We start from the raw sequence: 24,457 nt of genomic DNA on the forward strand, positions 1-24,457 counted from the left end.
TGCCCTCGAATCTCAGCAAGCTTGCAAATTCCAGGCTGGGCTTTCTCGGCGGTACTGTAGGCAGATGGGCCAGAGGACCCCCCCGCCCCAGGGCTCCCCACATCGGAGCTGCCGAGACAAGCAGCCGCCGGCCCCTCTGAGGTCAGCCTTGGTCCCCAAAGAATAAGCCCCCCTTTTTCTGAGAAAACCCTCCCTGCTCGGCCGCCGACATGAGTGGACATCAGTGGCATTTACCAGAAATGGAATGGACGAGAGAGAAAGTGCCGGATGTTTTAACTGGGCCAAAACTTGACTTCTCTTGCCAACTTCTGCCCCCCACCCTCCTCCACCCTGTGCCAACTCCAGGCCAAAAGCAGGAGGAAATTATGAAGGACAGTAACTCAAAGTAGAATTAAGCTAACTTAATTAATTAAGCTAACTTAATTCTGGCAGGGTTTCCCCCCACCACCACCTCCCTCCGTGAATTGAGTGGCTGGAATGGGCACCGCTTAAGGCCGGGGCAGGATGGAGAAGAGGGCACGTTCAGACGTTCCTGGCACGACCCAGGTTGGGAAACTGGCTGTGGGCCGCATCTCTCCTTCTCATAGGGGAAGGGGGGGACGACTCTCCCGGGGGAGGGAAGACAGCCCCACAACTGTCACAGGGGCTCTGTCCCTCAAGGTCACGCCCCGTGCCCCCCACCCCACCTGGGCATATTCCCACCACTGGGGCGTTTCCAGCAAGAAGGTCCTTCCAGCAGGAGGGCAGAAGGTCAAGGGTGCTTTGAGGGCCAGGGGTCGAGTGATCAGAGGTGGGTGTGTGGGGGGTTGGGGAGAGGAGTCCCAGGCCCCAGGGGGAGCCCTCTGGCAGCCGCACAGCCCAGGGACACTGGCCAGAAGGTGCCTTCTCGTCCTCTTCCTCCTCCAAGTGTCCGTGGGGAGGAAACGGGCCATCCTCGGCCGCTTTCTGGCACCGGTCAGTGGCCGCCCGCCAAGCCGTTGACCTTCTCCCCTTCCAGGCCTTAACCTGTGGCTGGCGGGGGGCCAGAGGGAGACGTGCTGCGTCTTGCATGGCCCTTCGCGGAGGATCTGCGGAGAAAGCCCCCTTGATTTCCGCCTGTCCGGCCGAGGGGAAACTGCCCATCTCCCCCTCTGGGCCGGTCCAGTGACATTCTTGCCTTCAGAGAAGGAAGGGTGCTTGGTGTGCTGGTGTGGGGGGGGGGAGAGAGAAGGCATCTGGGACGCAGAGCAAAGAGAGCAGCGGATGAAACATTAACCGTGCTGCCTCGTGCGCCTGGTGTCGCAGCTCGAGAACTGCTGCCTGGGGTCTGCAGGAGGTGAGCCAGGGGGTCTCCTGCAAACTCAGGTGGCGAGGGTTTGCACCGGGCAAGACTCCAGACAGGGCAGCAGTCTCTTCCATCGCTTCTCAGCCCCGGGAGAGGAAGAGGAAGGGTCAGCGGAGACAGCCAGGGGGCTGCCGGGACCCCAGAGGGACGCCGGAGCAGGGAGCAAAGTTCTGGAGAGGCTCAAACTCTCAAGCAGAGTCCCGGCTGGCTGGGAGAGGAACCCTCTGGAACTCACCTGTGGCCCCTGCCGGACTCCCCCGGCACACTGAGGAGCGAAGCGGAGGCGAGGAAGGGGACCGACCCGTGCCCACCTGGCCAGAGAGCCCCCGGCTTACCCAGCCGTCTCCACCGGCCGTCGATGGAGAGCCGTGGAGCAAGAGGGGTCCGGTAGTCGCTGGGACCATGAAGTGTTGGCTATGGGGATCTCTGGTAAGTGGTGTTGCTCCAGGGCTTGGCAAGAGGGAGGGCAGCCCCGCCGTGCCAGCCTTGGGGATCGATGGCGCTGGGCACCGGCCAAAAAGGTTGGCTGTCGGGGAAACCGCGGGGACGCCCTTCCCATCCATCAAAGTCCACGGTCTTTGGGGGGGAGGGCAGGATGCCCATCATCCCCTGCCTGGAGGGGGCCTGGGATGGGAACACAGTGTTTCAAGGATGGGGCAGGCAGAGTTAATCTGTTGGGTACACCTGGCCAAGCATCAGCGAGGAAGACCGAAGATCGGGCATTTAAATCAGGGGTGCGTGTGTGTGTGAAGCTGCGGAGTTGGGGGACCGCCAGCAGGGCTGGAGGGGCCCCTATTTCTACCCCTCTTTGTGGTCATCAGCTTAGGGAAGGGATAACCGTCCTTGCCAAGGAGCTTCGGGGATAATCTCCCCCTCTGCAAGCAGAAGGAAGCGGGCACAACTCCCCCCTGTCGAAGTGGGTCTGAATTCAGGGGGATTCGCCCGTGTCAAAAGGGGAGGGTGGCTGGCTGGGCTTCCCGCAGTGGTTCCCCTGGCAGGTAGGAAAACCGAGGCTCGTCTTCATGCCCTCTGGAAGCCCCGGAAGCTGCCCGGGTGGCCCCAAGCTGAGGATGTGGGAAAAATCTTGCGCAGATTCCCAAGTGTGACCGCCTCGGACTTTGGCCCCCCTGGAGAGAAACCAAATTAGTTGAGCGTTGAAGGAATGGGCTGATAAGGCATCTGTCAACACTGCAGGCCGAGAGGGGAGGGATGAAGGGGGCGCGTGGGGCAGGGGAGGTGAGAAAGGCAGCAGCAGCAGCAAGGCGAGAAAATGGGGGGGGGGGGAGAAAGGCCCCGTTTGCCAGCTGGGGCCAGGAAGTTCAGGGGTCCAGCTGCCCAGTCCTGGGGTTGAGGGTGACCCCCAGCTCGATCCTTAAGTCCGGCATGGATGGTGGTGGAGAGACGGCCAAGGGAGAAGGCCCTTAGCATGGGGGGGGTGGGCAGAGACAAAGGGGCCCCGGGATGCCAAAAGACGGAGGAGAGCAGCCGGGGAGCCCCCCTGCCCCCCTGAAATTGGGTGCCCACCTGGCAACGTCAGCTAGAAGACCTCCCATGGTCCTTTCCCTGTTATGCTGTTCTTTTGTCCCATTATTCTTTCATGCCGTTTTTATATTCTTTTATTCTTACCGTTTGTTATTCTGTTGTTCTATTCCGGTATACTGTTGTTCTGTAGTTCTGTTATTTTGCTATTCTTTTGTTCTGTTATTCTATTGTTCTGTTACTCTGGAACTTTGAGCAATCCTTTGCCTTGGAATCTCATTTAATTTTGGATGCTATTTGGAACCCTGTTATTCTGTTATTCTATTAATCTATTATTCTGTTATTCTCTTATTCTGCGATTCTGTGATTCTATTATTCTGTTATTCTGCTATTCTCTTATTCTGCTATTCTCTTATTCTCTTAATCTGTTATTCTATTATTCTACTATTCTATTATTTTGTTATTCTCTTATTGCTATTTTGTTATTCTCTTATTCTCTTATTCTGTTATTCTCTTATTCTGCGATTCTGTGATTCTATTATTCTGTTATTCTGCTATTCTCTTATTCTGCTATTCTCTTATTCTCTTAATCTGATTCTATTATTCTACTATCTATTATTTTGTTATTCTCTTATTGCTATTTTGTTATTCTCTTATTCTATTATTCTGTTATTCTCTTATTCTGCGATTCTGTGATTCTATTATTCTGTTATTCTGCTATTCTCTTATTCTGCTATTCTCTTATTCTCTTAATCTGATTCTATTATTCTACTATCTATTATTTTGTTATTCTCTTATTGCTATTTTGTTATTCTCTTATTCTATTATTCTGTTATTCTCTTATTCTGCGATTCTGTGATTCTATTATTCTGTTATTCTGCTATTCTCTTATTCTGCTATTCACTTATTCTCTTAATCTGTTATTCTATTATTCTACTATTCTATTATTTTGTTATTCTCTTATTCTCTTATTCTATTATTCTGTTATTCTCTTATTCTGTTATTCTCTTAATCTGTGATTCTATTATTCTCTTAATCTGTTATTCTCTTATTCTCTTAATCTGTTATTCTCTTATTCTCTTATTATTCTATTGTTCTCTTATTCTGCTATTCTCTTATTCTGCTATTCTCTTCTTCCGTCGTTCTTCTTCTATCCCCGGCCTCTCCTTGACCGAAGCCTCTCCGCCTTTCTCCCTGTGCAGGGCTGATTCTACTCCTCGTTGTGTGGGCATCCTTGGACCCATCCTTCCCGGCCCCTGCCCAGCCTGTCTGCGACCAGAGCGTCATGAACAAATTCATCCAAGACGCCAGCAGGATGGAGAAGGACGTTGTAAGTCCAGGGTCTGTTGCTCTGAGTGACTCGGAGTAGCCCAACCCTCCCGCTGCTCAGAGGAGCAATTTCCGCCTAACACTTAAACACCCGGAGGGACTCAGGGAAGGGCAGATCCAGGCAGGGACTCTCTTGTACCCGTCCCAGCCGGCTTCTGCCGGAGGGACATGGCAGGAGGTGCCCCTGAGCCTGAAATAGCCTCCAAACTTTCCAGAAGTTGCAAGCAATCAAACCCTAGAGTCCTGGGGCGGGGTGGGTCCTCGGAGGCCATCTAGTCCAACCCCCTGGTCCCGTCTCCCCACAGGTGGACCTTTGCGAAGATGCCTGCAACTTACCTGAACAGGTGACGGTGTCGGACACGCGGGTGAATTTTCCGGACTGGCGAGCAATGGACGTAAGTTGAATCTGGGTGACGCCACGCGGGAGCCCCACGGGCGAGGAAATGGCCCGTCGGCTGACCGCCTTCTCTTTCCTTCCCCCCCCCCACTTCTCTTTCGGCCCCAGAGGTCCAGGCAGGCCTGGGAGGTGTGGAGTGGCCAGGCGCTTCTCTCCAGCGCCGTCGGCCAAGTCAAAAGCCAGCAGCCGCGGATGCAGCCCTTCCTTCGCCAGCTGGAAGTGATGGAGAGCGGGTTGAGGAGCATCCGGGAGATTCTGCGCAGGCACAATGCCCAGGTGAGGACACTCAGGGGTGGGAGGGCCCTCTGCACAGGCTCAGAGGCAACCGCTCGGCTACTGTGTCCAGGGACATCAGGGAGAGAGGGGCTACTTCGGCAGAAAACGCATTCCCAGGTCAACGGAGACTTTGCTTCCCTATTTCTCCACCTCGGCCCCTTTAAGAGTCGTGGACTTCAACTCCCAGCATGCCCCAGCTAAACCAATGGATTCTCTTTGCCGGGGCATGCTGGGAGTTGAAGTAACTCCTGCGAATCTGGATTCATTTCACAACTGTGCTAACTCACAACAGTGGCGATTCCCTTGGCAAGAAAAACGGGCCAGAGATCATTGTAAAATTGGTCTCGCTTAGCGACGGAAGTGCCAGGCACCGTTGTGGCCGTTAAGTCAAGGACTGCAGTCCCAAACGCCTCCGGGGCCTGGGCCCTTCCTTGTCTCAACCTTGCTCCCTTCCTCTCCGACAGGCAGGCCCCGCGGAGGAGCCCCTCCCTCGGACGTTGAGTGTGCCCACTGTGCCAAAACTCTTCAGCGTCTATGCCAGTTTCCTGCGGGGGAAGGTCAACTTATTCCTCGCCAGCGTGTGCCAGGGAAGCGGCAGGTGACCAGGGGGGGTGGCGGCTGGCCACTCGGCGTTCCTCCCCTTCCACGGGGAGAGGGAAGACCCCCTCGGATGGTCGCTTGAAAGACACAGGCGTGCAACACACACCGCGTCTCGCGCGCGGCAACTCGGGGGCCGTGCCAACGGCCGCTCTGGATCGGACCGCCAAGAAGCCATCACCACCACCACCACGAAAGCCACTTCTGCACACTTCCAGGTGTCACCTGAGTCCGGGCGGAGCGAAGGGGACGAGGCAGCCCCCCCCCCCGAACCCCTGTTTGAGAGTGGCTGCTTCTGCAGTGAGACGGCGCAAGGGGACGAGATCAAAGGAAACAGGGATGGAGGTCTGGGGTCTCCCCCCCAAAAAAGCCCCCGTTGGCCACCAGCAAAGAGGAAGAAACCAGGGCTGGAAAATGCCGGGGGGGGGGCATTGAGGCTTCAGCAGATGGCTTCTAGATGTGCTTGTGTCCCCCCACCCCCGAATCTGCACCATCCCAACCCCACGCGGAGCCGGTTTTGGGTGAAATTCCCATGCGTGGACCTGCGTGGTGGCGCTAAGCTGGGGCAACCGAATCAGGGGGTTGGACTAGAAGACCTCCAGGGTGCCTTCCCACTCTTGTTATTCTACTGTGTTCCAACTAAGCTGGTGGGAAGCGGTGGGGACCCTCCCCCTTTTTGGGAAACGGGGTGTGTGTGTGTCAAGGACGTCCTTCGCCTGGGGAAGGAGGGGGTGTCACTTGTTCAAGCCGAACCCCTTCCACACTTGCACACCCCCCACCCATGTGCGCGGTGGCAATAAAGGCTGAGCGGATCAGCTGGGGACCTGGCAGGTGTCAATCAAACCATGGCCGACTAGGCATTGAAGCCTTTTAAGCTAAAAACCCTCCATAGGCAGTCCTGGACGTACAACTGTTCATTTAGTGACCGTTTCAAAGTTACAACGGCACTGGAGAAAGGGACGTAGGGACGTTTTTCACACTTACGACCGTTGCCTTGTCTCCACGGAATCAAAATGCAGACGTTTGGCCAGCTGACTCGCGTTTATGACGGTCGCAGCATCCCGGGGACACGTGAAGCAGAGTCCAGTGAGATGGGGCTTAGGAACTGTACGACTCATGTAACAATTGCAACGATTCGTTTAACAACAGCGGCAAGAAAGGTCACAAAATGGGACAAGACTCACTTAACGACGGTCTCACTTAGCGGCAGAAATTTCGGGATCCGCCGTGGTTGTAAGGCAAGGACTGCCTGCTTTGTCAGAATGAGACAAGGGTCTTTTCACAAAGATGCAGCCCCCCCCCTCTATTCCCCATCCGCAAAACGTTTGAAAGTGGGGAGGGGGCTCCTTAGGGTGCCCCTTTGAGTGATTGACAGCTGCCAGGCAGCACATCCAACGGCTGGCTCTGGCCTGGTTGCAAGTAGTCCTCGACGTACGACCATTCATTTAGCGACCGTTCCAAGTTAGCACTGGAAAAAGAACTAGTCCTCGTAGTTACGGCCATCACAGCACCCTCCATTCCATTCCCCCCCCCCCCCACAGTCCTGCAATCAAAATCCATTCGCTTGGCCACTGGGACGTCTCGCCATTCAGCGTCATGCATTTACGACGGTGGCCCTGTCCCTTGGGGACACAAACCGGACCTTCTGAAGAAGAACGACTGCAGTGATTCGCTTAACAACCATGGCGATAAGGCCGCGAAATTGGACGTGGTTCGTTTGCCAACCGCCTTGCTCAGCGGCAGCCATCCTGGGCTCACTCACGGTCGTAAACCGAGGACTTACCCACCACTGCCATTTATCCAGGCAACTTTTAATGTTTTTTTTAAAGGGCGTCCTGTATACATATGTATAGTTTTACTCTAAGGCAGGGGTCTCCAACCGTCGGCCCCTCTAAGACTGTTGGACTTCAACTCCCAGAATTCCTCAGCCGGGAGCCGACTGAGGAATTCTGGGAGTTGAAGTCCCCCAGTCTTAAAGGGGCCAAGCTTGGAGACCCCCCCCCCTCAGGGATTTCCGGAGAGTCTATATTTGATGTTAAGTTAAAGCTGTACAGTTTTCTGAATATTTATCGCATTTTCCTTCCAAGAGCAGCTGGTTTGCGAATCGGTTCTTAGGAAAAAAAGGGGGTGCAAATTCCTGACGGACGGACGGACGGGTGGGGGGGTCAGGGAAGGGCCGAGTCTCTTGTCGATCTTGATTAAAAGTTGCTCTGCTTTCTCGAGAACAAGCCAGCATTCGCACACGGTGTCTGTTTTTCTCCCAAAGAAGCTGCCAGTGCAGGGTGTGTGTGTGTGTGTGTGTGTGTGTGTGTGTGTGTGTGTGTGTGAAAATGGGCAAGTCAGCTTTGGAGATGGAAGAAGCCCTCTGCACATCCCCAGAGACACAGCGGCTTCTTTGCCTAACTCGGTTCCCCCCCCCCCCCCCGCGCTTTTTTATCAGTCAAAAAGCACCTTTGGGATAACCCGGATGATGGACGACCTCCACAGTCAAGCTTGGTGACTTTAAGATGGGTGGGTTCCTGCCTCGGGCGGCGGGTTGGACTAGATGACCTCCAAGGTCCCCTCCCAGCCTTCTGATTCAATGACTTCAATAGCTGTGGGGCTGCCCTGAAGAAGAGGGAGTCAAGCTATTCTCCAAAGCCCCCCCGAAAGGCAGGACAAGAAGCAACAGGTAGAAACTCATCCAGGAGGGAAGGAACTTCCTGACAGTGAGGACAATTAACCAGGGGAACTCATTGCCACCAGAAGTCGTGGGAGCTCCATCCCTGGAGGTTTTCAAGAAGAGATTGGCGAACCATTGGTCTGAAATGATGTAGGTTGGACTAGAACAGTGTTTCTCAACCTTGGCAACTTGAAGATGTCCGGACTTCAACTCCCAGAATTCCCCAGGCATTCCCCGGACATCTTCAAGTTGCCACGGTTGAGAAAGACTGGACTAGAAGACCTCTAAGGTCCCTTCCAGCTCCGTTGTTCTAGTCTATGAAATGAGCTCAATGCCTAGAATTCCTCAGCCAACATGCCAGCTGGGGCATTCTGGGAGTTGAAGTCCACTGATGCCAGCTGGGGCATTCTGGGGGTTGAAGTCCATTGATGCCAGCTGGGGAATTCTGGGAGTTGAAGTCCACTGATGCCAGCTGGGGCATTCTGGGGGTTGAAGTCCATTGATGCCAGCTGGGGAATTCTGGGAGTTGAAGTCCATTGATGCCAGCTGGGGCATTCTGGGAGTTGAAGTCCATTGATGCCAGCTGGGGCATTCTGGGAGTTGAAGTCCATTGATGCCAGCTGGGGAATTCTGGGAGTTGAAGTCCATTGATGCCAGCTGGGGAATTGTGGGAGTTGAAGTCCATTGATGCCAGCTGGGGCATTCTGGGAGTTGAAGTCCATTGATGCCAGCTGGGGCATTCTGGGAGTTGAAGTCTGCCCATCTTAAAGTTTCCAAGTCTTTGGACACCAGCAGGAACTTATAAATCTGGCACTTCACACTTAAGCGGATATTTCCTCGCTGTTCACAACCTATTGTTGCCCCACACACACGTGTGCGTCTCCCCCACCCCTGCCTGGAAGGTCACTCCTGTCTCCGGCCAGAAAGCAGCCTCCGACACGCCCATCACATGCCCACCTCGCTGCCAAGGCAAACAGAAGCAGCAGCCCGCGCAAGCTGGGATCGGGGGGGGGCTGCCCCCCCCCCAAAAAAAATATCCCAGGCAGAGGGAGGGAGAGAGTGGCAAGGCCTGGAGCTGTACTGGGCAGGGTGCCCAGTTGGGGATGCCACCCAGCGGCCAAATCACCCACGGCTTCCAGCTTCCTCGGCTGAATCAGCCTGCACCCCAACAGGATCCCGGAGGTACCCTGCGTGCTCTACCTGTGGGACTACTACCCCTTCTCCACAGCAGCCATATAATGCCCCCAGCCTTGCTAGAGATAGACTGCGCTGGGCTCTGGAGGATCAGTTGCCCCGAAACTGGGTGCCTTTTATTGTGGGAAAGAGGGGAAGGGGCAAGTGGGGGCTGAAAGGCTGAACCCACCAGCGAGGCCCGAATCGACCAGGCCAGATGTCTGGACTTCAACTCCCAGAATTCCTCTGGGCTCAGCTGGCAGCGAACCAGCCCAGACAAGCAGAAAAGTCTCTAAATCAGCCGGGGGGGTGGTGGTTTCTCCCATCATCCCCCCCTTCCCCCAATCAGGGTTGGCTGGCCCGGCCCCTTTGGCACCCCCAAACCAGCAGAAGCCTCCAGGCCCAGAATTTCCAGGGACCCTAACACACCTGGAAGGTGCCAGGAAGACAAAGAGGTGGTGCGTATTGTGGGGGGGGGGGTGCTGTTCTGCCCTCCCCAGGCACCCTTTGGTGGTCGCTGTGCGTGCCACACAATGCCCATCCACCCCAATTTCACCGCTTTGGCAGTTTAAGAGGGACTTGATCAAGAGGGGGGGCCCTCCCTGGAAGCAAAAGGCAGAGTTTGACCCCCCCCCCTCTGCCCTCAATGCAGCTCTCTCTCTCTCTGGGAGGGGGCAATGCTACGGCCGCCCCCCGAGGGAGGAGCAGCCACCCGGGCAGGCCAAGGGCTCTCCGACGAACTCGGCCGAGGCAGTCCAGGGCTGGCTGTACAGGGCCCTCCCAAGAGTCACTGGTGAGTTGGCATCTCTTTGGAGGGAGAGGGGGCATCGGGGGGGGGGGTCTGGGTCCCTGAGTTCCCCAAGACTGGGGGTCTCCGGAGGAATAATTGGGGCAGCGATTGGCACCACCCAAATGCCATTGATCTGGTATGGGGAAGAGGGGGGGGGCGTCCGTGTGAATACCTCCCCTCCAATTCTTTGTCTGTCTTTATGTTGACACTCACAGCTGGGGAGGGGGGGTGTATCTTCAACAGCCCCCTTGTCCCCCGCCCTTCCCTCCCTTGGGGGTTGAGGGGGCACCGTTTCCCTCCCCCAGGCCCTCTAAGGAGACCCCACAAGCGTTTGAATCAGGGGGAGGCCAGGGGTTGTGTGGGGGCCAATCTGGGCGAGGGGTTTCGGTGCCTGGTGGGGGCGCCAACCCCAATGGGGGGGGGGAGAGGATTCACTCAAGGTTTTTTTGGGGGGGGGTGAATGCAGCCAGGGGGGGGAGGAAACCCCCAACTCATTTATTAGCTTTGAGCAGAGTTTAAATGAAGGGAATCCATCGGCTGCCCCCCCCTCCCCACAATTTCTCCCGTCCCATTTTCGGAGGCGCCCCTTCCCCCCTCCAGGCCAAAGGGATTCCTGGGCCTGGGTGGGGTGGGGGGGGCCCAGTTCCCCCCAGAAGTAGACTTGGGACGTGGCAGCGGGGGGGAGGGGTTGGAGTCTCCAGAAGAGCCATAAAAAGGGTCAGTCTGAGTGACCCCTGGGTTCCCCCTCCCCACCAAGGCAGGCCGGCTGTGGCAATCCAGGTGTTGCAAGAGGAAGTTAAACAGTGGCTGTGCACGTGGCACCCAGCCTTGAAGCCGGATACGGGTGGGGGAAGCCCTCCCGGCGCCCCCCTCCCGCCCCCTTTCACGCACCGGCCCGTCAGGCGGAGGCCCACCTGGTGCAGCCTTCCCCACCCAAGGCACGGAGTTCGATACAAGCCACGGGCTCTGCTCCTTTGGACCCACAATCCCTGGCACAATTGTGTGCAATCTGGCTTCCTGGTCGGGGGGAGGGCACCCCAGCCGCATGGCAGACCCCCCCAGACGCAGGGTAGGGGGCACAGCGCCCACCCTTTGTGGGCGGGAACTTTGAGGAAGTGGCATCCCAGGTTGGCAGCCTGTCCGCTGGGACGCCAAGGGAGCTGATTCTGGCCCGGGTGGTCAGGACACCACCAGGAGATCCCAAAATTCTGGGGGAAGGAGGGGAAAAAACCTTGGCAAGAGGTGGGGGGTGGTGGCGGTAGCAAGAGGGAAGCTCTGTGGGGGTTTTAGACCCGGGGTGTCCAACTTTAACCCCTTTAAGGCTGGTGGACTTCAACTCCCAGAATTCCCTGGTCAGGGGGGTTCTGGGAGTTGAAGTCCACCAGCCTTAAAGGGGCCAGGCTTGGAAACCCCTCCCTCTCTGCTTTGCCACCAGCTCAGGGAGATTTGGGGGGGGGGTACCCTCCCCACCTGCCCGCCTCCTGCACAGGGCCCAACCTCGAGACCGGGTGGACTCCCGCCTGCGCCACCTGATAACCCCCTCCAGGCGCCTGGTGCTGATAAGGCGGCTGCCGCAGGCACGTCACCCACAGGGCCCGGGGGGGGGGGGCTGGGTGTGCCCTGATAACTGCCTGGCACTTCTGGAGCCCTTGAGAATTCATGCATGGCTGTCTCAGCAGGGCTGCCCGGGGACCCACCGGGGACAATGGAGGTCTGGACCGTCCGCCTGCAGCGAGTGGTAAGTCTGGGAAGCCCTGAAATCCCCCCCCTCCTGACCCACCCCGACCCCTTTGAAGCCCCCAACCGTCTCCCTGCTATTCCTGGAACGACGCCCCTGCGAGGTAGGACCAGCTGAGAAGCGACGGCTGGTCTCCTTCTCCCTCTCGATTCCAGATCCGGCGGACGCCTGGGCAGAGGTCCTACACCATTTACCGCAACGCAGCCGAGGATGATGGGGAGCCCGATCCAGGGGGGCTCCAGATCAAGATGGAGGAAGCCGGGGGGCCAAACGCCCCCCCGCCCGGCAGCCAGAAGTCTGGGTCCCCCCCTGCGCGGCCGAAGCGGTGGAAGACGGGGGTTTACCTGGCGTTGGTGGGCCTCCTCCTGCTCATCGTAGGTGAGGAGGGGGCTATGGGCCCCCTGCAGCCTCTTGTCCCCCCTCTTCCTTTTGAGTCCCCAATCTTGGGTGGGGGTCCCTCTATTTGTTTCCTAGGGACCACCATCTTTGGGAGGGGGGGGTCTTCTTCTCCAAGCCCCAGTGGAGATGATGATGCCTGGCACGGTTGGCATCAGCCCCCCCCCCTAGATTTCAACCTGGGCAGCTGAGCCAGCCTGCCCTTTGCCCCCCACCCCTTAATGCACCCCCTTCGCCCGCTGCCTCCCCCCTGCAGGATTCCTCTTGGGCTACGTCTCCTCCCGGAGGGGCTCCTGCACGGCCTGCGGGGACTTCCTGCCCATGGTCAACGAGGACGGGCCCTTCCGGCCGGCCGAGGACCCCCGGGGGCCGCCCCCCCTCTACTGGAGCGACTTGAGGGAGATGTTCCAGAAGTACCTCAACGAGGAGGAGATCGAGGGGACCATCCGGTGAGGGACCCCACGGAGAGAGGGCGGCCTCGGGGGGGGGCAGGGTTAGTAGTAATAATAGTAGTAGGGGTAGAAGTAACAACAACAACAACAACAACAATAATGTTTCATGTTTAATGAATAAATGATAATAGTAGTAATAATAATAAAAACATCAATAACAACAAATGCTAATTGATTATTATATTATTCATTATTGATATTAATAACAATAGTAATAATAAAAACATAAATAACAACAAATGCTAATTAATTATTATATTATTCATTATTGATATTAATAACAATAGTAATAATAAAAACATCAATAACAACAAATGCTAATTAATTATTATATTATTCATTATTGATATTAATAACAATAGTAATAATAAAAACATCAATAACAACAAATGCTAATTAATTATATTAAGTATTATTGATATTAATAACAATAGTAATAATAAAAACATCAATAACAACAAATGCTAATTAATTATATTAAGTATTATTGATATTAATAACAATAGTAATAATAAAAACATCAATAACAACAAATGCTAATTAATTATTATATCATTCATTATTGATGTTATTATTAATATTAATAATAACGAATATCAATAACAACAAGCTACTTAATTATTATATTATTTATTATTGATATTAATAACAATAGTAATAATAATAAAAACAACAATAACAACAAATGCTAATTAATTATTATACTATTCATTATAGATATTAATAACAATAGTAATAATAAAAACATCAATAACAACAAATGCTAATTAATTATTATATCATTCATTATTGATGTTATTATTAATATTAATAATAAAGAATATCAATAACAACAAGCTAATTAATTATTATATTATTTATTATTGATATTAATAACAATAGTAATAATAATAAAAACATCAATAACAACAAATGCTAATTAATTGTTATACTATTCATTATTGATATTAATAACATTAGTAATAATAATAAAACATCAATCACAAAAGATAATTATTATATTATTCATTATTCATACTATTATTAATAATAATAAAGCATCAATAACACACTAATTAATTATTATATTGTTCATTATTGATAGTATTGAAATTATTATTATTAATAAGAAAATCATCAATAACAAATGCTAATTAATTATTATATTCATTTTTCATTTTTCATTATTCATTATTCATTATTCATTATTCATTATTCATTATTCATTATTCATTATCCATTATCCATTATTCATTGTTGATTGTTGATTGTTGATATTATTAACAGTAAAATTAATAATAATATCAATAATAATAAAAACACCAATAGCAACAAATAACAACAACAATAATAAAAACATCAATAAACAAGTGATAATTAATTATTATAGTATTCATTATTGACATTATTATTAATAATATTATTAGTAAAACCATCAATAGCAACGGATGATATTTAATTATTATATTATTCCCTTATTAAAATCTGTACAATGCACACGATTACAGTAAGTAATTGATACGGCCATCCTCCTCCTCCTCCTCCTCCTCCTCCTCCTCACCTGTGTGCCCCCTCCCCTCCCCGGCAGGAAAATGAGCGAGGCCCCCCACCCTCCGGGCTCCCCTCGCCTGGACGCCCTCTCTAGGCACGTCCTGGAGGCCTTCACCTCCTTCGGCCTGGACCACAGCTGGACCGATAGCCACTACGTGGGGCTGCAGCGTCCCGACCGGTCAGTACGGCTGAGGCTGGGGGTTACTGGGAGGGGGGGGGACAGGGCCCAAGGGGGGGGCTTCTAATCCTTCCTGCACCCCCTTTGTTCCAGGGGGCGACCAAACTTCCTCCAGCGGGTGGAGGCCGGTGGGGCTGTGATAGAGGAGCTGCAGCTGGAAGATCCAGATGTTTACTGCCCCTACAGCACCTCTGGCACCGTCGTGGTAATGCCCGCTGCTCTGCCCACTGGGCAATGCTCCCTTCAAGCCCGCAGACGCAAACAGGGCCCATTTGGGGTACAGGCCCAGAGACTCGGGGGTACAAATCCTCTCCAGTCCCCCCAGTCTCGGGGGGGGGGGGGCTTTCCGTGCTGGTCCGGAGCAGGGTGGGGTGGGGGGTCCAAACTCGGCCACTTTAAGGCTTCTGGACTTCGACTCCCAGAATTCCCAGGAGTCCATCAAGGAATTCTGGGAATTGAGGTCCACAGGTTGTAAACTTAGCGTGCGGTGGGTCCTCAGATTACGACACCACTGAATCACTGCCGTTTTTAATAAAACGGTCGTTGAGTGAGTCTGGTTGTCCCCCATTGTCAGAAGGTCACAAAAGGGGACCGTGGGACCCCAGGGGAGTGCAACGGTCATAACTGTGAGTCAATCGCCTGCATTTTGATCCCATGACCATGGGTGTGTGTGCTGCGATGGTCATAAGTGTGAAAAACAGTCACAAGTCCCTGTTTTCAGTGCGCGGACACTAAATGGAGCATCGTCGCAAGTCGACCTGTCGTTGCCCATCCCTGAGTCAGTGGAGGAATGAGAAATACAAATTGGGGGGGGGAGGGTTAAGATAGACTTCATCCAGAGCTGGAAGCTCTTCAAGAGAAGAGCCCGGGAGCGGACTGGTGGCTTTGCGTTGTCTCTTCCTTTGGGGAGGGATTTCTCCCACTCCTCCCCCCCACCCATTTGAAGAGTCTCCCCTTCCTCTAAGCCTCGACCCCCCCCTCCCTCCCCTCAGGGTGGCCTCGTCTATGCCAACTACGGGCGCAGGGAGGACTTTGGGGTGCTGGAGCAGATGGGGCTGAGCGCGCAGGGACACCTGGTCATCGTCCGCGTTGGGAAAATCAGCTACGCCGAAAAGGTGAGCCGGGCCGCAACACCCCACCCCCCCCCAATCATCCACATCGTCATTTAACGAGCCCATCATCCCTTGCGTCAGGGTGGAATATGGGCAACTGAATGGAACTGGACGTTTACTGGCCGGATGCCCTTCCCTGTCGCCGGTGCAGAGTTTTATTCGGCAGATATATATTCTCATTGTGCCCAGAGAAAGAAATATATCGGCCTCTACCTAGGCTCGAACTCACAGCCTCCTGATTGTGAGGTCCATCTCTAGGCCATCGCACCACTCCCTGTTTGGATAATTAAAATCATCATCTTCATTTAACGAGCCCATAATCCCTTGCGAGGTCGAGTCTGAGCAACTGAATGAAGCTAGCAGAGGGTTTTACTGGCCGGATGCCTTTCCCTGTCGCCAGGGGAGAGTTTTGTTCAGCAGATATATGGTGAACAAATGGTGCCCAGAGAGAATGAAATATCTGCCTCTACCTAGGATTGAACCCACAGCCTCCTGATTGGGAGGCGAGAGCTCCATCTCTAGGCCACCGCACCGCTTTACCAGACCCCCCCCCCGCCCACCTTAATCCCGGGCAGAAAGATTCCGGCTACGGCTGCTGTTTGTGGGCACCGCGGGAAGGTTGACCTGTCGGGTGATGGGGGGCAGATGAGGTTCCCGGAGGTGCAGCTGTGCAGAGGGGGCAGGACGGGTGGCCTCTTGCAATTGGGGAGGGGGGGACACATCCAAGGGGGCTCGGTTGGGAACAGACTCGGGGGGGCGGGCTTTGAGGAAGGGAGGGGCGGTCGTGAAAGGGCAAGGGTCATTCTGAGCACTTTCTCCTCCCCACCCCCCAGGTGGCCAACGCAGAGGCCAGCCAGGCAAATGGCATTCTCATCTACCCGGACCCCAGCGACATCCCCCAGGACCCCCGTAAACTGGGCCTTTTCCCTAACGTCAGCATTTACGGGCATGTGAGTAGATTTCGGGGGGTGGGGGGAGGTCAGCAGCAGCTGTTAAACCTGCCCCCTCCCCGTTTTGCATTTTGCTACCTCCCGATGCGCTGAGCAGAGGTAGACTGCCTTGATCCAGGGAGGCTCCGCGTGGCTTTTTCCCAGCTCAGCGTGCCCCCCCCCTTTTCCTTCCCGCCTTGCAGGTCCACATGGGGGCGGGAGACCCTTACAGCCCCGGCTTCCCGTCCTTCAACCACACCCAGTTCCCCCCCGTAAGATCCTCGGGGCTCCCCACGATCCCGGCTCACCCCATCAGTGCCGCCTTGGCTGCCCGCCTGCTCAGGTGTGTAGCTGGAGAGGGTTTTTTTTGGGGGGGGGGGCGGTTGGCAGCGTTGAGTGGGACACAAGATGGGAACAGTGGGGGGGAGCTGTGCCCATCTTTCAGACGGGGCATGTTTTTGTTCCTGGTTCCCTTTGCAGGCAGCTGACGGGACCCCCGGCCCCCTCGACCTGGAGGGGGCTCCTTCCGGAGGTCCCTTACCTACTGGGCCCCGGGGACCCCAATTTCCGCCTGAAGCTTGGAGTGTACAGCATCCGGCAGTCGGTTATGATCAACAATGTCTTTGGCTGCATCGAGGGCAAATTCGAACCCGGTACGGCGGGGCATGGAGTTCGGGGAGGCGCGGCGAGGAAGAGAGAAGGGAGTTTGGGGGGTTCCTGCGGATGAGACTGATCTCTTGTGATCCCCTAGATCACTATCTGATTGTGGGGGCCCAGAGGGACTCCCTGGGGCCTGGAGCTGCCCGGTCCGGAGTGGGCACAGCCATCTTGCTCGAACTGGCACGAACTTTCGTTGCCATGGTGCAGAACGGTAAGACCAGGACGGACGCGCATGGGGATGGGGGTGGGTGGGTCACTTCATAAGACCCCCAGCGCCCCCCCGCAATACAGGCAGTCCTCGACCTACAACCACAATTGAACCTAAAACTTCCGTCACTAATTGAGACGGCCGGGAAGTGAGCTTCGCCCATTTTGCCCCCTTCCTTCCTGCCTGCAAGTTGTTAAGTGAATCGCTGCCGTTGTTCAGTCAGTCATGCGGTCCTTAAGTGAATCCGGCTCCCCCATTGAGCTTGCTGGTCACAAGGTCACTTGACTCACGGGGGGGGGGAGGCTTGCAACCGTCGTAAATATGAGTCACTTGTCAAGCGTCCTCATTCTGAACACGGAGATTCTCATGCTGCAACGGCCGGAAGTGGGAAACGCGGCCGGAAGTCACTTCCCTCCATGGCGTTGTCACTTCTGATGGCCTCTAAGTGGACGGTCGTAAGTCGAGGACGGCCTGTAAAACTGCTTTCAAAGGCAGGGGCCCACAGCTGCCTTTTGGGTCCCAGGGGCTGTTGGGGGGGCCACTTTGGAGCTGCGGGGGGGGGGTGAGGTCATGAGTTCGAGAGACGCTGCCTAGAAGTGATGGGGCTCCCGTGTCCTACACTGCAGGGTTCCAGCTGCGCAGAAGCCTCCTTTTCGTGAGCTGGGATGCAGGCGACTTCGGCAGCGTGGGCTCCACCGAGTGGCTGGAGGTCAGGGCGTCCCCAGGAGGGACGCGTGGCTGGGGGTGGGGGGTGGAGGGATAATGGCCTCTCCCCCTTCCTCGGGGGGGCTTTGCAAAAGAGGGGGTGCACTAAACGGTCGTGTGCCCCCCAAAAACTTCCCCACCAACGTGTCTGTCTCTCAGGCCCCCACCTTGATCAGGGGGTCTCAGCCATGGGAGCGGGGGGGGCTGCTCCTCCTGGGTCTCTGAACAAGGGAAGCCCCCCCCACTTCTACCCACCCCCCTTTTTAAAACAGACTCTGATCTCTTCAGGGGTACCTGACCATGTTACACCTGAAGGCCGCTGCCTACATCAGCCTGGACAATGCGGTCCTGGGTGAGTGGGGAGGGGGACGCAGGCAGCCCCCTCCTCGGAGGGACTACCGTTGGCGTCAGGGGCGGGGGGGGAGCAAGTCGGGCTCAGCTGCTCGAGGGAGTTTGGGGGAAAGACCCCCCCTCCAATTGCCATCTGAGACTGCTAAGGGGGTAGAGTTTCCCCCCCCCCCACACTGCGGGTGGGGAAGTCGCAAGAAAAGTAGGCCATGAGGACTACAGCCTTGGCCCCGGTTCCCTTCGCAGGAGATGACAGATTGCTGGCTAAGACCAGCCCTGCTCTGATCAGCCTCATCGAAAGCGTCATTAAGCAGGTGAGGAGGGGCCCCTCCTTTTGGGGAGTGGGGTGGGGGGGCAGCCTCTGGGATGGGGAGGGTCTCGGAGGGGCTGCCCATCCCCAAATCCCTTCCTCCAGGTGGACAGTCCTAATCGCAGCGGTCAAAGCATCTTCGAGCAGATGACGGAGCAGGGACGGCGCTGGGAAAATGAGGGGTAAGAAGGATTTACACCCCCCCCAAGTCCACCCCCCCCCCTTGGTCCCCCCCCCCCCACATCAGGGCTGAGCTCCAGAGCTGCCAGCTAAAAATTGGGCAATAATCCAAGGGGAAAAAAACAGCGGCTTCATCAGTATTTCTTAACTTTGCAACGATGGACTTCAACTCCCAGAATTCCCAAGCTGGCTGACTCCAACTTGGCCCCGTTAGGACTGGTGGAATTCAACGCCCAGAATCCTGGGAGTTGAAGTCCACACAACTTAAGGTTCGCAAAAGCCGGCTGGGGAATTCTGGGAGTTGAAGTCTATCCCTCTTAAAACTGTAACACTTGGAAAACAGTTGGAAATCGTTCCAAAGCTGGCTGGGGAATTCTGGGAGTTGCAGTCCACCCCTCTTAAAACTGTAACACTTGGAAAACAGTTGGAAATAGATCCAAAGCTGGCTGGGGAATTTTCATGGTTGGGAAATACAGGGCTAAACGAATCCCACAGTTTTTTGTGGGGTCAAAATCTCCTGAAACACCCCTTTTGGGACCCCCGCCCCTTCCCTTTGACTCCCCCTGACCCTGGTGGGCTTCTCTCCCTTCTCAGCATCCGGCCCCTTCCCATGGACAGCAGCGCCTTCGCCTTCACTTCTTTCGGGGGGGTCCCGGCGGTGGAGTTCTCTTTCGCAGAGGTGAGAGGCCCTCCCACCCCCTCCCCCCTCCCACCCCATGCACGACTGACCTGCAGTTCGTCCTCCAGTTATGACCACAATCCAGCCCAACAGTTCTGCCGCTAACCGTGGCCGTTGTTAAGGGAGTTTTGCCCCATTTTCTGACCTCCCTTCGCACGGATGTTAAGGGGCTCACTGCCGTTGTTAAGTGAATCCATTGACTTCGCTTGTGGGAAAGTCGCGAAAGGGGGGAGGGGGTGTCACGTGACCTCGGGAAACTGCGACCCTCGTAAACGCGAGTCGGTGGCCAAGCGTCCGAATTCAGATCACATGAACCACACGGTCGTAAGTGTGGAAAATGTTCACAAGTCACCTGTTGTAACATCAAATGGTCACTAAATGGGCTGTTGTAAGTCTAGGACACCCCCCCCACGGAAATTGGGTTGGGGTCTTCTGCCCATAGCAGAAGTCATCATCCTTCCCTTACACCCCGCCCCACCCGTTCTGGAGGGAATGGGACCCCCGGCCCCTTCCCCATGAGGGTCCGTAGCCCCCCCCCACCTCCGCAATGCCAGCCTTGCAGGGTTTGCCCCATGCCCCCCTCCCCCGCAGGACTCGCGCCCGTACCCCTTCCTCAACACCATGCTGGACACCTACGACCACCTCAACCGGGCTCTCCAGGGGCGCCTGCCCGCCGTGGCCAAGACAGTGGCCGAAGTGGTGGGACACCTCCTCATCAAGCTGAGCCACGACCACCTGCTGCCCCTCGACTACTGGTGCTACGCGGACGTCCTCCTGCAGCGGATCGCCCACTTCAACCAGTTCAACACCCAGCTGAAGGTGGGCGCCCTCCCCTCCCTTCCCCCCCCTCTGCTTCCACCCAGCCTTCCCCATTGTTAAGACATAACTCAGTCATAAGGGACACGGGCATTCCTTGACTTACGGCCATGATGGAGCCTGCCCAGCGCGGTCATACGTCATGACGGTCATAAAAAATCCCAGCCACGCGACCGACCTGACATTTGTGTGTGTATGTTTGTGTGTGTGTGTGTGTGTGTGTGTGGTGGTTGTTCATCTCCACGCTTGTTAAACGGACTCCTTCTTCCCCCTCCTGTTTCCCCACCACGACAATCCTGCGAGGTGGGTTGGGCTGAAAGAGAGCAGCTGATTGAAATCACCCAGTTAGCTTTCATGCCTAAGGTGGGACTAGAACTCCTAGTCTCCTGGCGATTGGCCCAAAGCCATCCAGTTAGCTTTCATGCCTAAGGTGGGACTAGAACTCCCAGTCTCCTGGCGATTGGCCCAAAGCCATCCAGTTAGCTTTCATGCCTAAGGCGGGACTAGAACTCCCAATCGCCTGGCGATTGGCCCAAAGCCATCCAGTTAGCTTTCATGCCTAAGGCGGGACTAGAACTCCCAATCGCCTGGCGATTGGCCCAAAGCCATCCAGTTAGCTTTCATGCCTAAGGCGGGACTAGAACTCCCAATCGCCTGGCGATTGGCCCAAAGCCATCCAGTTAACTTTCATGCCTAAGGCGGGGCTAGAACTCCCAATCGCCTGGCGATTGGCCCAAAGCCATCCAGTTAGCTTTCATGCCTAAGGCGGGACTAGAACTCCCAATCGCCTGGCGATTGGCCCAAAGCCATCCAGTTAGCTTTCATGCCTAAGGCGGGACTAGAACTCCCAATCGCCTGGCGATTGGCCCAAAGCCATCCAGTTAGCTTTCATGCCTAAGGCGGGGCTAGAACTCCCAATCGCCTGGCGATTGGCCCAAAGCCATCCAGTTAGCTTTCATGCCTAAGGTGGGACTAGAACTCCCAATCGCCTGGCGATTGGCCCAAAGCCATCCAGTTAGCTTTCATGCCTAAGGCGGGGCTAGAACTCCCCGTCTCCTGGCGATTGGCCCAAAGTCACCTAGCTGGCTTTTTTGTCTGACTAGAACTCCCCGTCTCCTGGTTCTAGACTGATGCTTTCACCCCTAAAACAAATTGGCACTGGGCATTTGGGGAGCATTTTCTGCAAAGCTTTCTCCAACAGCGCTCCTCAAAAGGGAGACTTACAAATTCAGGGGGAGGGGGATGTCTCCCACTTCTTACCTACCCCATGTTGCAGGAGGAGGGCCACACTGCACCTCACAGTGGCCCCAAAATCAGAGGGACCCTAGTACCCCCTTTTCCCATAATTTGATTTTTAGCATCCCTCCTCCCAGCTTACTGTGCCCAAGTGTGTTTCTTGTAGTGTCCAGCAGGGGGCACGCAGGTGAGAAACAGACCTCTCACCTGTGGTGCCACCTGCCAGGTGATGCTCCCCCCCCACCCCTCTGTGCCCTACACCCAAGCTTCACACCCTTCCCCCTCTGCTTCTTCCTCGCCCAGAGTCGGGGTCTCACCCTGCAGTGGATGTATTCGGCAAGGGGGGATTATGCGCGAGCCGCCGAGAAGTTGCGCCGGGACATCTACACCTCGGAGGAGCACAACGAGCGGCTACTGCGGATGTTCAATGTCCGCATAATGCGGGTGAGGCCCCGGGGGGGGAGGCGTGGGGCGCCTTGGAGGGCTGGGGGCCTGCTGGCCTGGAAAATTGCAAAGAACTGTGGGAGGGGCGTATGTTTCCCTCTCTTCCCCCCCCCTCCGAGAACTGCGTGTGGGTGTAGAAAATGGGTTGCCCCACTGCAGCTGGGATCGGATTTGGGGAGGGGGGGTTCTCGTTAAGTCACTGTCAGGAATTTACAACTGTTTTCCAAGTGTTACAGTTTTAAGGGGGGTGGACTGCAACTCCCAGAATTCCCCAGCCAGCTTTGGATCTATTTCCAACTGTTTTCCAAGTGTTACAGTTTTAAGAGGGGTGGACTGCAACTCCCAGAATTCCCCAGCCAGCTTTGGATCTATTTCCAACTGTTTTCCAAGTGTTACAGTTTTAAGGGGGGTGGACTGCAACTCCCAGAATTCCCCAGCCAGCTTTGGAACTATTTCCAACTGTTTTCCAAGTGTTACAGTTTTAAGCGAGGTGGACTGCAACTCCCAGAATTCCCCAGCCAGCAAAGCTGTCTTCATAAGCAGACATAGCTGCTTTCGTTGCTACCTGAATAACATTTGTTAGGCAGAAAAGAAGTACCCCCAGACCCAAATCCTGCAAGGTCACAGATCGGTATCTCTGGGGGTGCAATGTGTGAGAAGACCCCCGTCCAATCCCTCAACCCGGCAGTGTCCCTTTGGGGTCCCCCACCAGACCAAAGGATGCCTCCCTATGCTTCCTGCTTCCCTCCTCCAGGTGGAATTCTACTTCCTCTCTCAATATGTGGCGGTGACCGAGACCCCCTTCCGACACATCATCCACGGCCGGGGCCCCCACACCCTCAGGGCCCTTCTGGAGCACGTCAGCCTCCTGCGGGACGCCCCGGAGAAGTTTGACGAAGTTCTCTTCCGCCGGCAACTGGCCCTCGTCACCTGGACGCTGCAGGGGGCCGCCAACGCCCTCAGCGGGGACGTGTGGAACATCGACAACAACTTCTGAGCCAAGACCCCCAATTTGAGGCTGGGGGGGGCAGGGGCCCCTAATGTTAGCTCTGGCGTTTCGATGCTCCCCTCGGTTTCTGGTTCGCCCACACGCCCCGAAAGTCCTTGCAGAGCAGATCCTTTTGGCAAAATGGCATTGCAATTTTTTTTTGCAAGCACATGCGTGTGAGTTGCACACGCATAGGGGTCTCGTTGCACCCCCACCCCCTTTTACTCTTCCCTTCCTTCTCCCCCCCCCCCGATTCTTAATTTATCAGTGACAGGGTTCACTATGAATTATTGGAATATTGCTATGCAATAGAATGTGCCTTGTGCCCCCCCCCCGGGTTAATTACACCCCCTCCCCCCAATGGAATGGCAGCCCCCTTCTTGGCCCACTCCCCCCACCCATCACCCACCCACCCCCTCCCGGATTTATCAGCAGCAAGGTCTGCTATAAATGGAATTGATTTATTGCTATGTAATAAGACAGGAATCCTGCACCCCTCCCTTCTTTCTTTCCTCCTTCCCTTCTTTCCTTCCTCCTCCTCCTCCGTCCAGCCTTTGACTCCCTCTCCTTCCTCCTCCTTGGTTAATCCGTCAGCGGCTGAAAATGTTTATTGATGGAATAAAAGGCTAATCGACTTTCACTTCTTAATGTTAACGAAGGCCCTGGTGGATGGATAGCTGCATTCCCTGTCAATCATTCCACTCGCCTGCCTGGCAGGTGTCAATCAAACCAGGGCCGACTGAAGCTGAAAACATCCTGTTGTAAAGGTTGAACCTCTATAGGTAGTCCTCACTCAGTGACCGTTCAAGGTTTCAACAAAACCGAAAAAGGGACTTATGACCGTTTTTCACACTTACGACCTGCGTTTTTGAGATCCATTTTCAGACGGGTTTTGGCCACTGACTCATATTTAGGACAGTCGAAGTGTCCCGGGGTCAGGTGATCCCCTTTTGCGACCTTCTAACGGGGAAGCCAGGTTCACTTAACAACCGGGTGACTCACTGAAGGCGAGAAAGGTCGTAAAATGGAGCAAAACTCACTTAACAGCTGTCTCGCTTAGCAAGAGATATTTTCGGCTCAATTGTAGTCATAAATCGAGGACTACTTGCCAATGGATTGGGGTAATGGGTCCTTGGGAGGAAGATGTTGTCACATCCTCAGGGCAGCCCCCCCCCCTTTTCTTGGCAAGTTTTTTTCCCCAAAACTAGTTTCCCTCCTTCCTGGGGCTGCGAGAAAGTTTCCGGCCTGGTTTTCATGCCTAAGCCAGGTCTATAATTCACGGGCTCGCTGTTTCGAACCCGACACCAGACTGGCTCTCAGGCTCATCTGAATAGTCTCCCCTTAATTCCCTCGAGAGATTTCCCAACAGACCAACCTTCCTTGGCTTGAATTAAATTCTTTTGGCCCTGATATAAATCAACTTTTCTTGGCTTGATCCGAGAGAACCACCACGATTGTCCACATTCATCAACGTTCAGGGAGAGTCTAGTGTGCCTTACACATTTCATTAAGAAACAGGAA

General features: G+C 54.6%; 2 protein-coding genes across 5 annotated transcripts; both read left to right on the plus strand.

The window, feature by feature from the left end:
• Positions 1-452: 452 nt before the first annotated feature.
• On the plus strand, positions 453-7,283 carry EPO (erythropoietin). Of its 2 annotated transcripts, none has more exons than XM_032237849.1 (5): positions 453-1,753; positions 4,006-4,133; positions 4,438-4,527; positions 4,638-4,805; positions 5,270-7,283. In XM_032237849.1, the coding sequence occupies exons 1-5, from the start codon at positions 1,741-1,743 to the stop codon at positions 5,405-5,407; spliced, it is 537 nt and encodes a 178-aa protein (XP_032093740.1). In that variant the 5' UTR covers positions 453-1,740; the 3' UTR covers positions 5,408-7,283. The 2 variants fall into 2 exon arrangements, with proteins under 2 accessions (XP_032093740.1, XP_032093741.1); XM_032237850.1 differs by lacking the exon at positions 453-1,753 and adding an exon at positions 1,769-2,058.
• Positions 7,284-9,152: 1,869 nt separating this feature from the next.
• TFR2 (transferrin receptor 2) lies at positions 9,153-23,576 on the plus strand. 3 transcript variants are annotated; one of them, XM_032237007.1, is made up of 20 exons: positions 9,153-9,246; positions 9,890-10,030; positions 11,704-11,765; positions 11,921-12,143; positions 12,418-12,610; positions 14,181-14,321; positions 14,415-14,526; positions 15,314-15,436; positions 16,267-16,383; positions 16,566-16,705; positions 16,843-17,015; positions 17,114-17,233; positions 17,857-17,939; positions 18,224-18,287; positions 18,530-18,597; positions 18,699-18,775; positions 19,368-19,452; positions 20,044-20,271; positions 21,808-21,948; positions 22,703-23,576. In XM_032237007.1, exons 1-20 carry the CDS (start codon positions 9,168-9,170, stop codon positions 22,943-22,945), a joined length of 2,613 nt encoding a protein of 870 aa, XP_032092898.1. In that variant the 5' UTR covers positions 9,153-9,167; the 3' UTR covers positions 22,946-23,576. The 3 variants fall into 3 exon arrangements, with proteins under 3 accessions (XP_032092898.1, XP_032092899.1, XP_032092900.1); XM_032237008.1 differs by having other exon boundaries at positions 11,707-11,765; XM_032237009.1 differs by lacking the exon at positions 9,153-9,246 and adding an exon at positions 9,603-9,695 and having other exon boundaries at positions 11,707-11,765.
• The last annotated feature ends 881 nt before the right edge of the window (positions 23,577-24,457 follow it).

The sequence above is a fragment of the Thamnophis elegans genome, chromosome Z (genome assembly GCF_009769535.1).
Source record: "Thamnophis elegans isolate rThaEle1 chromosome Z, rThaEle1.pri, whole genome shotgun sequence".
Taxonomy (NCBI): domain Eukaryota; kingdom Metazoa; phylum Chordata; class Lepidosauria; order Squamata; family Colubridae; genus Thamnophis; species Thamnophis elegans.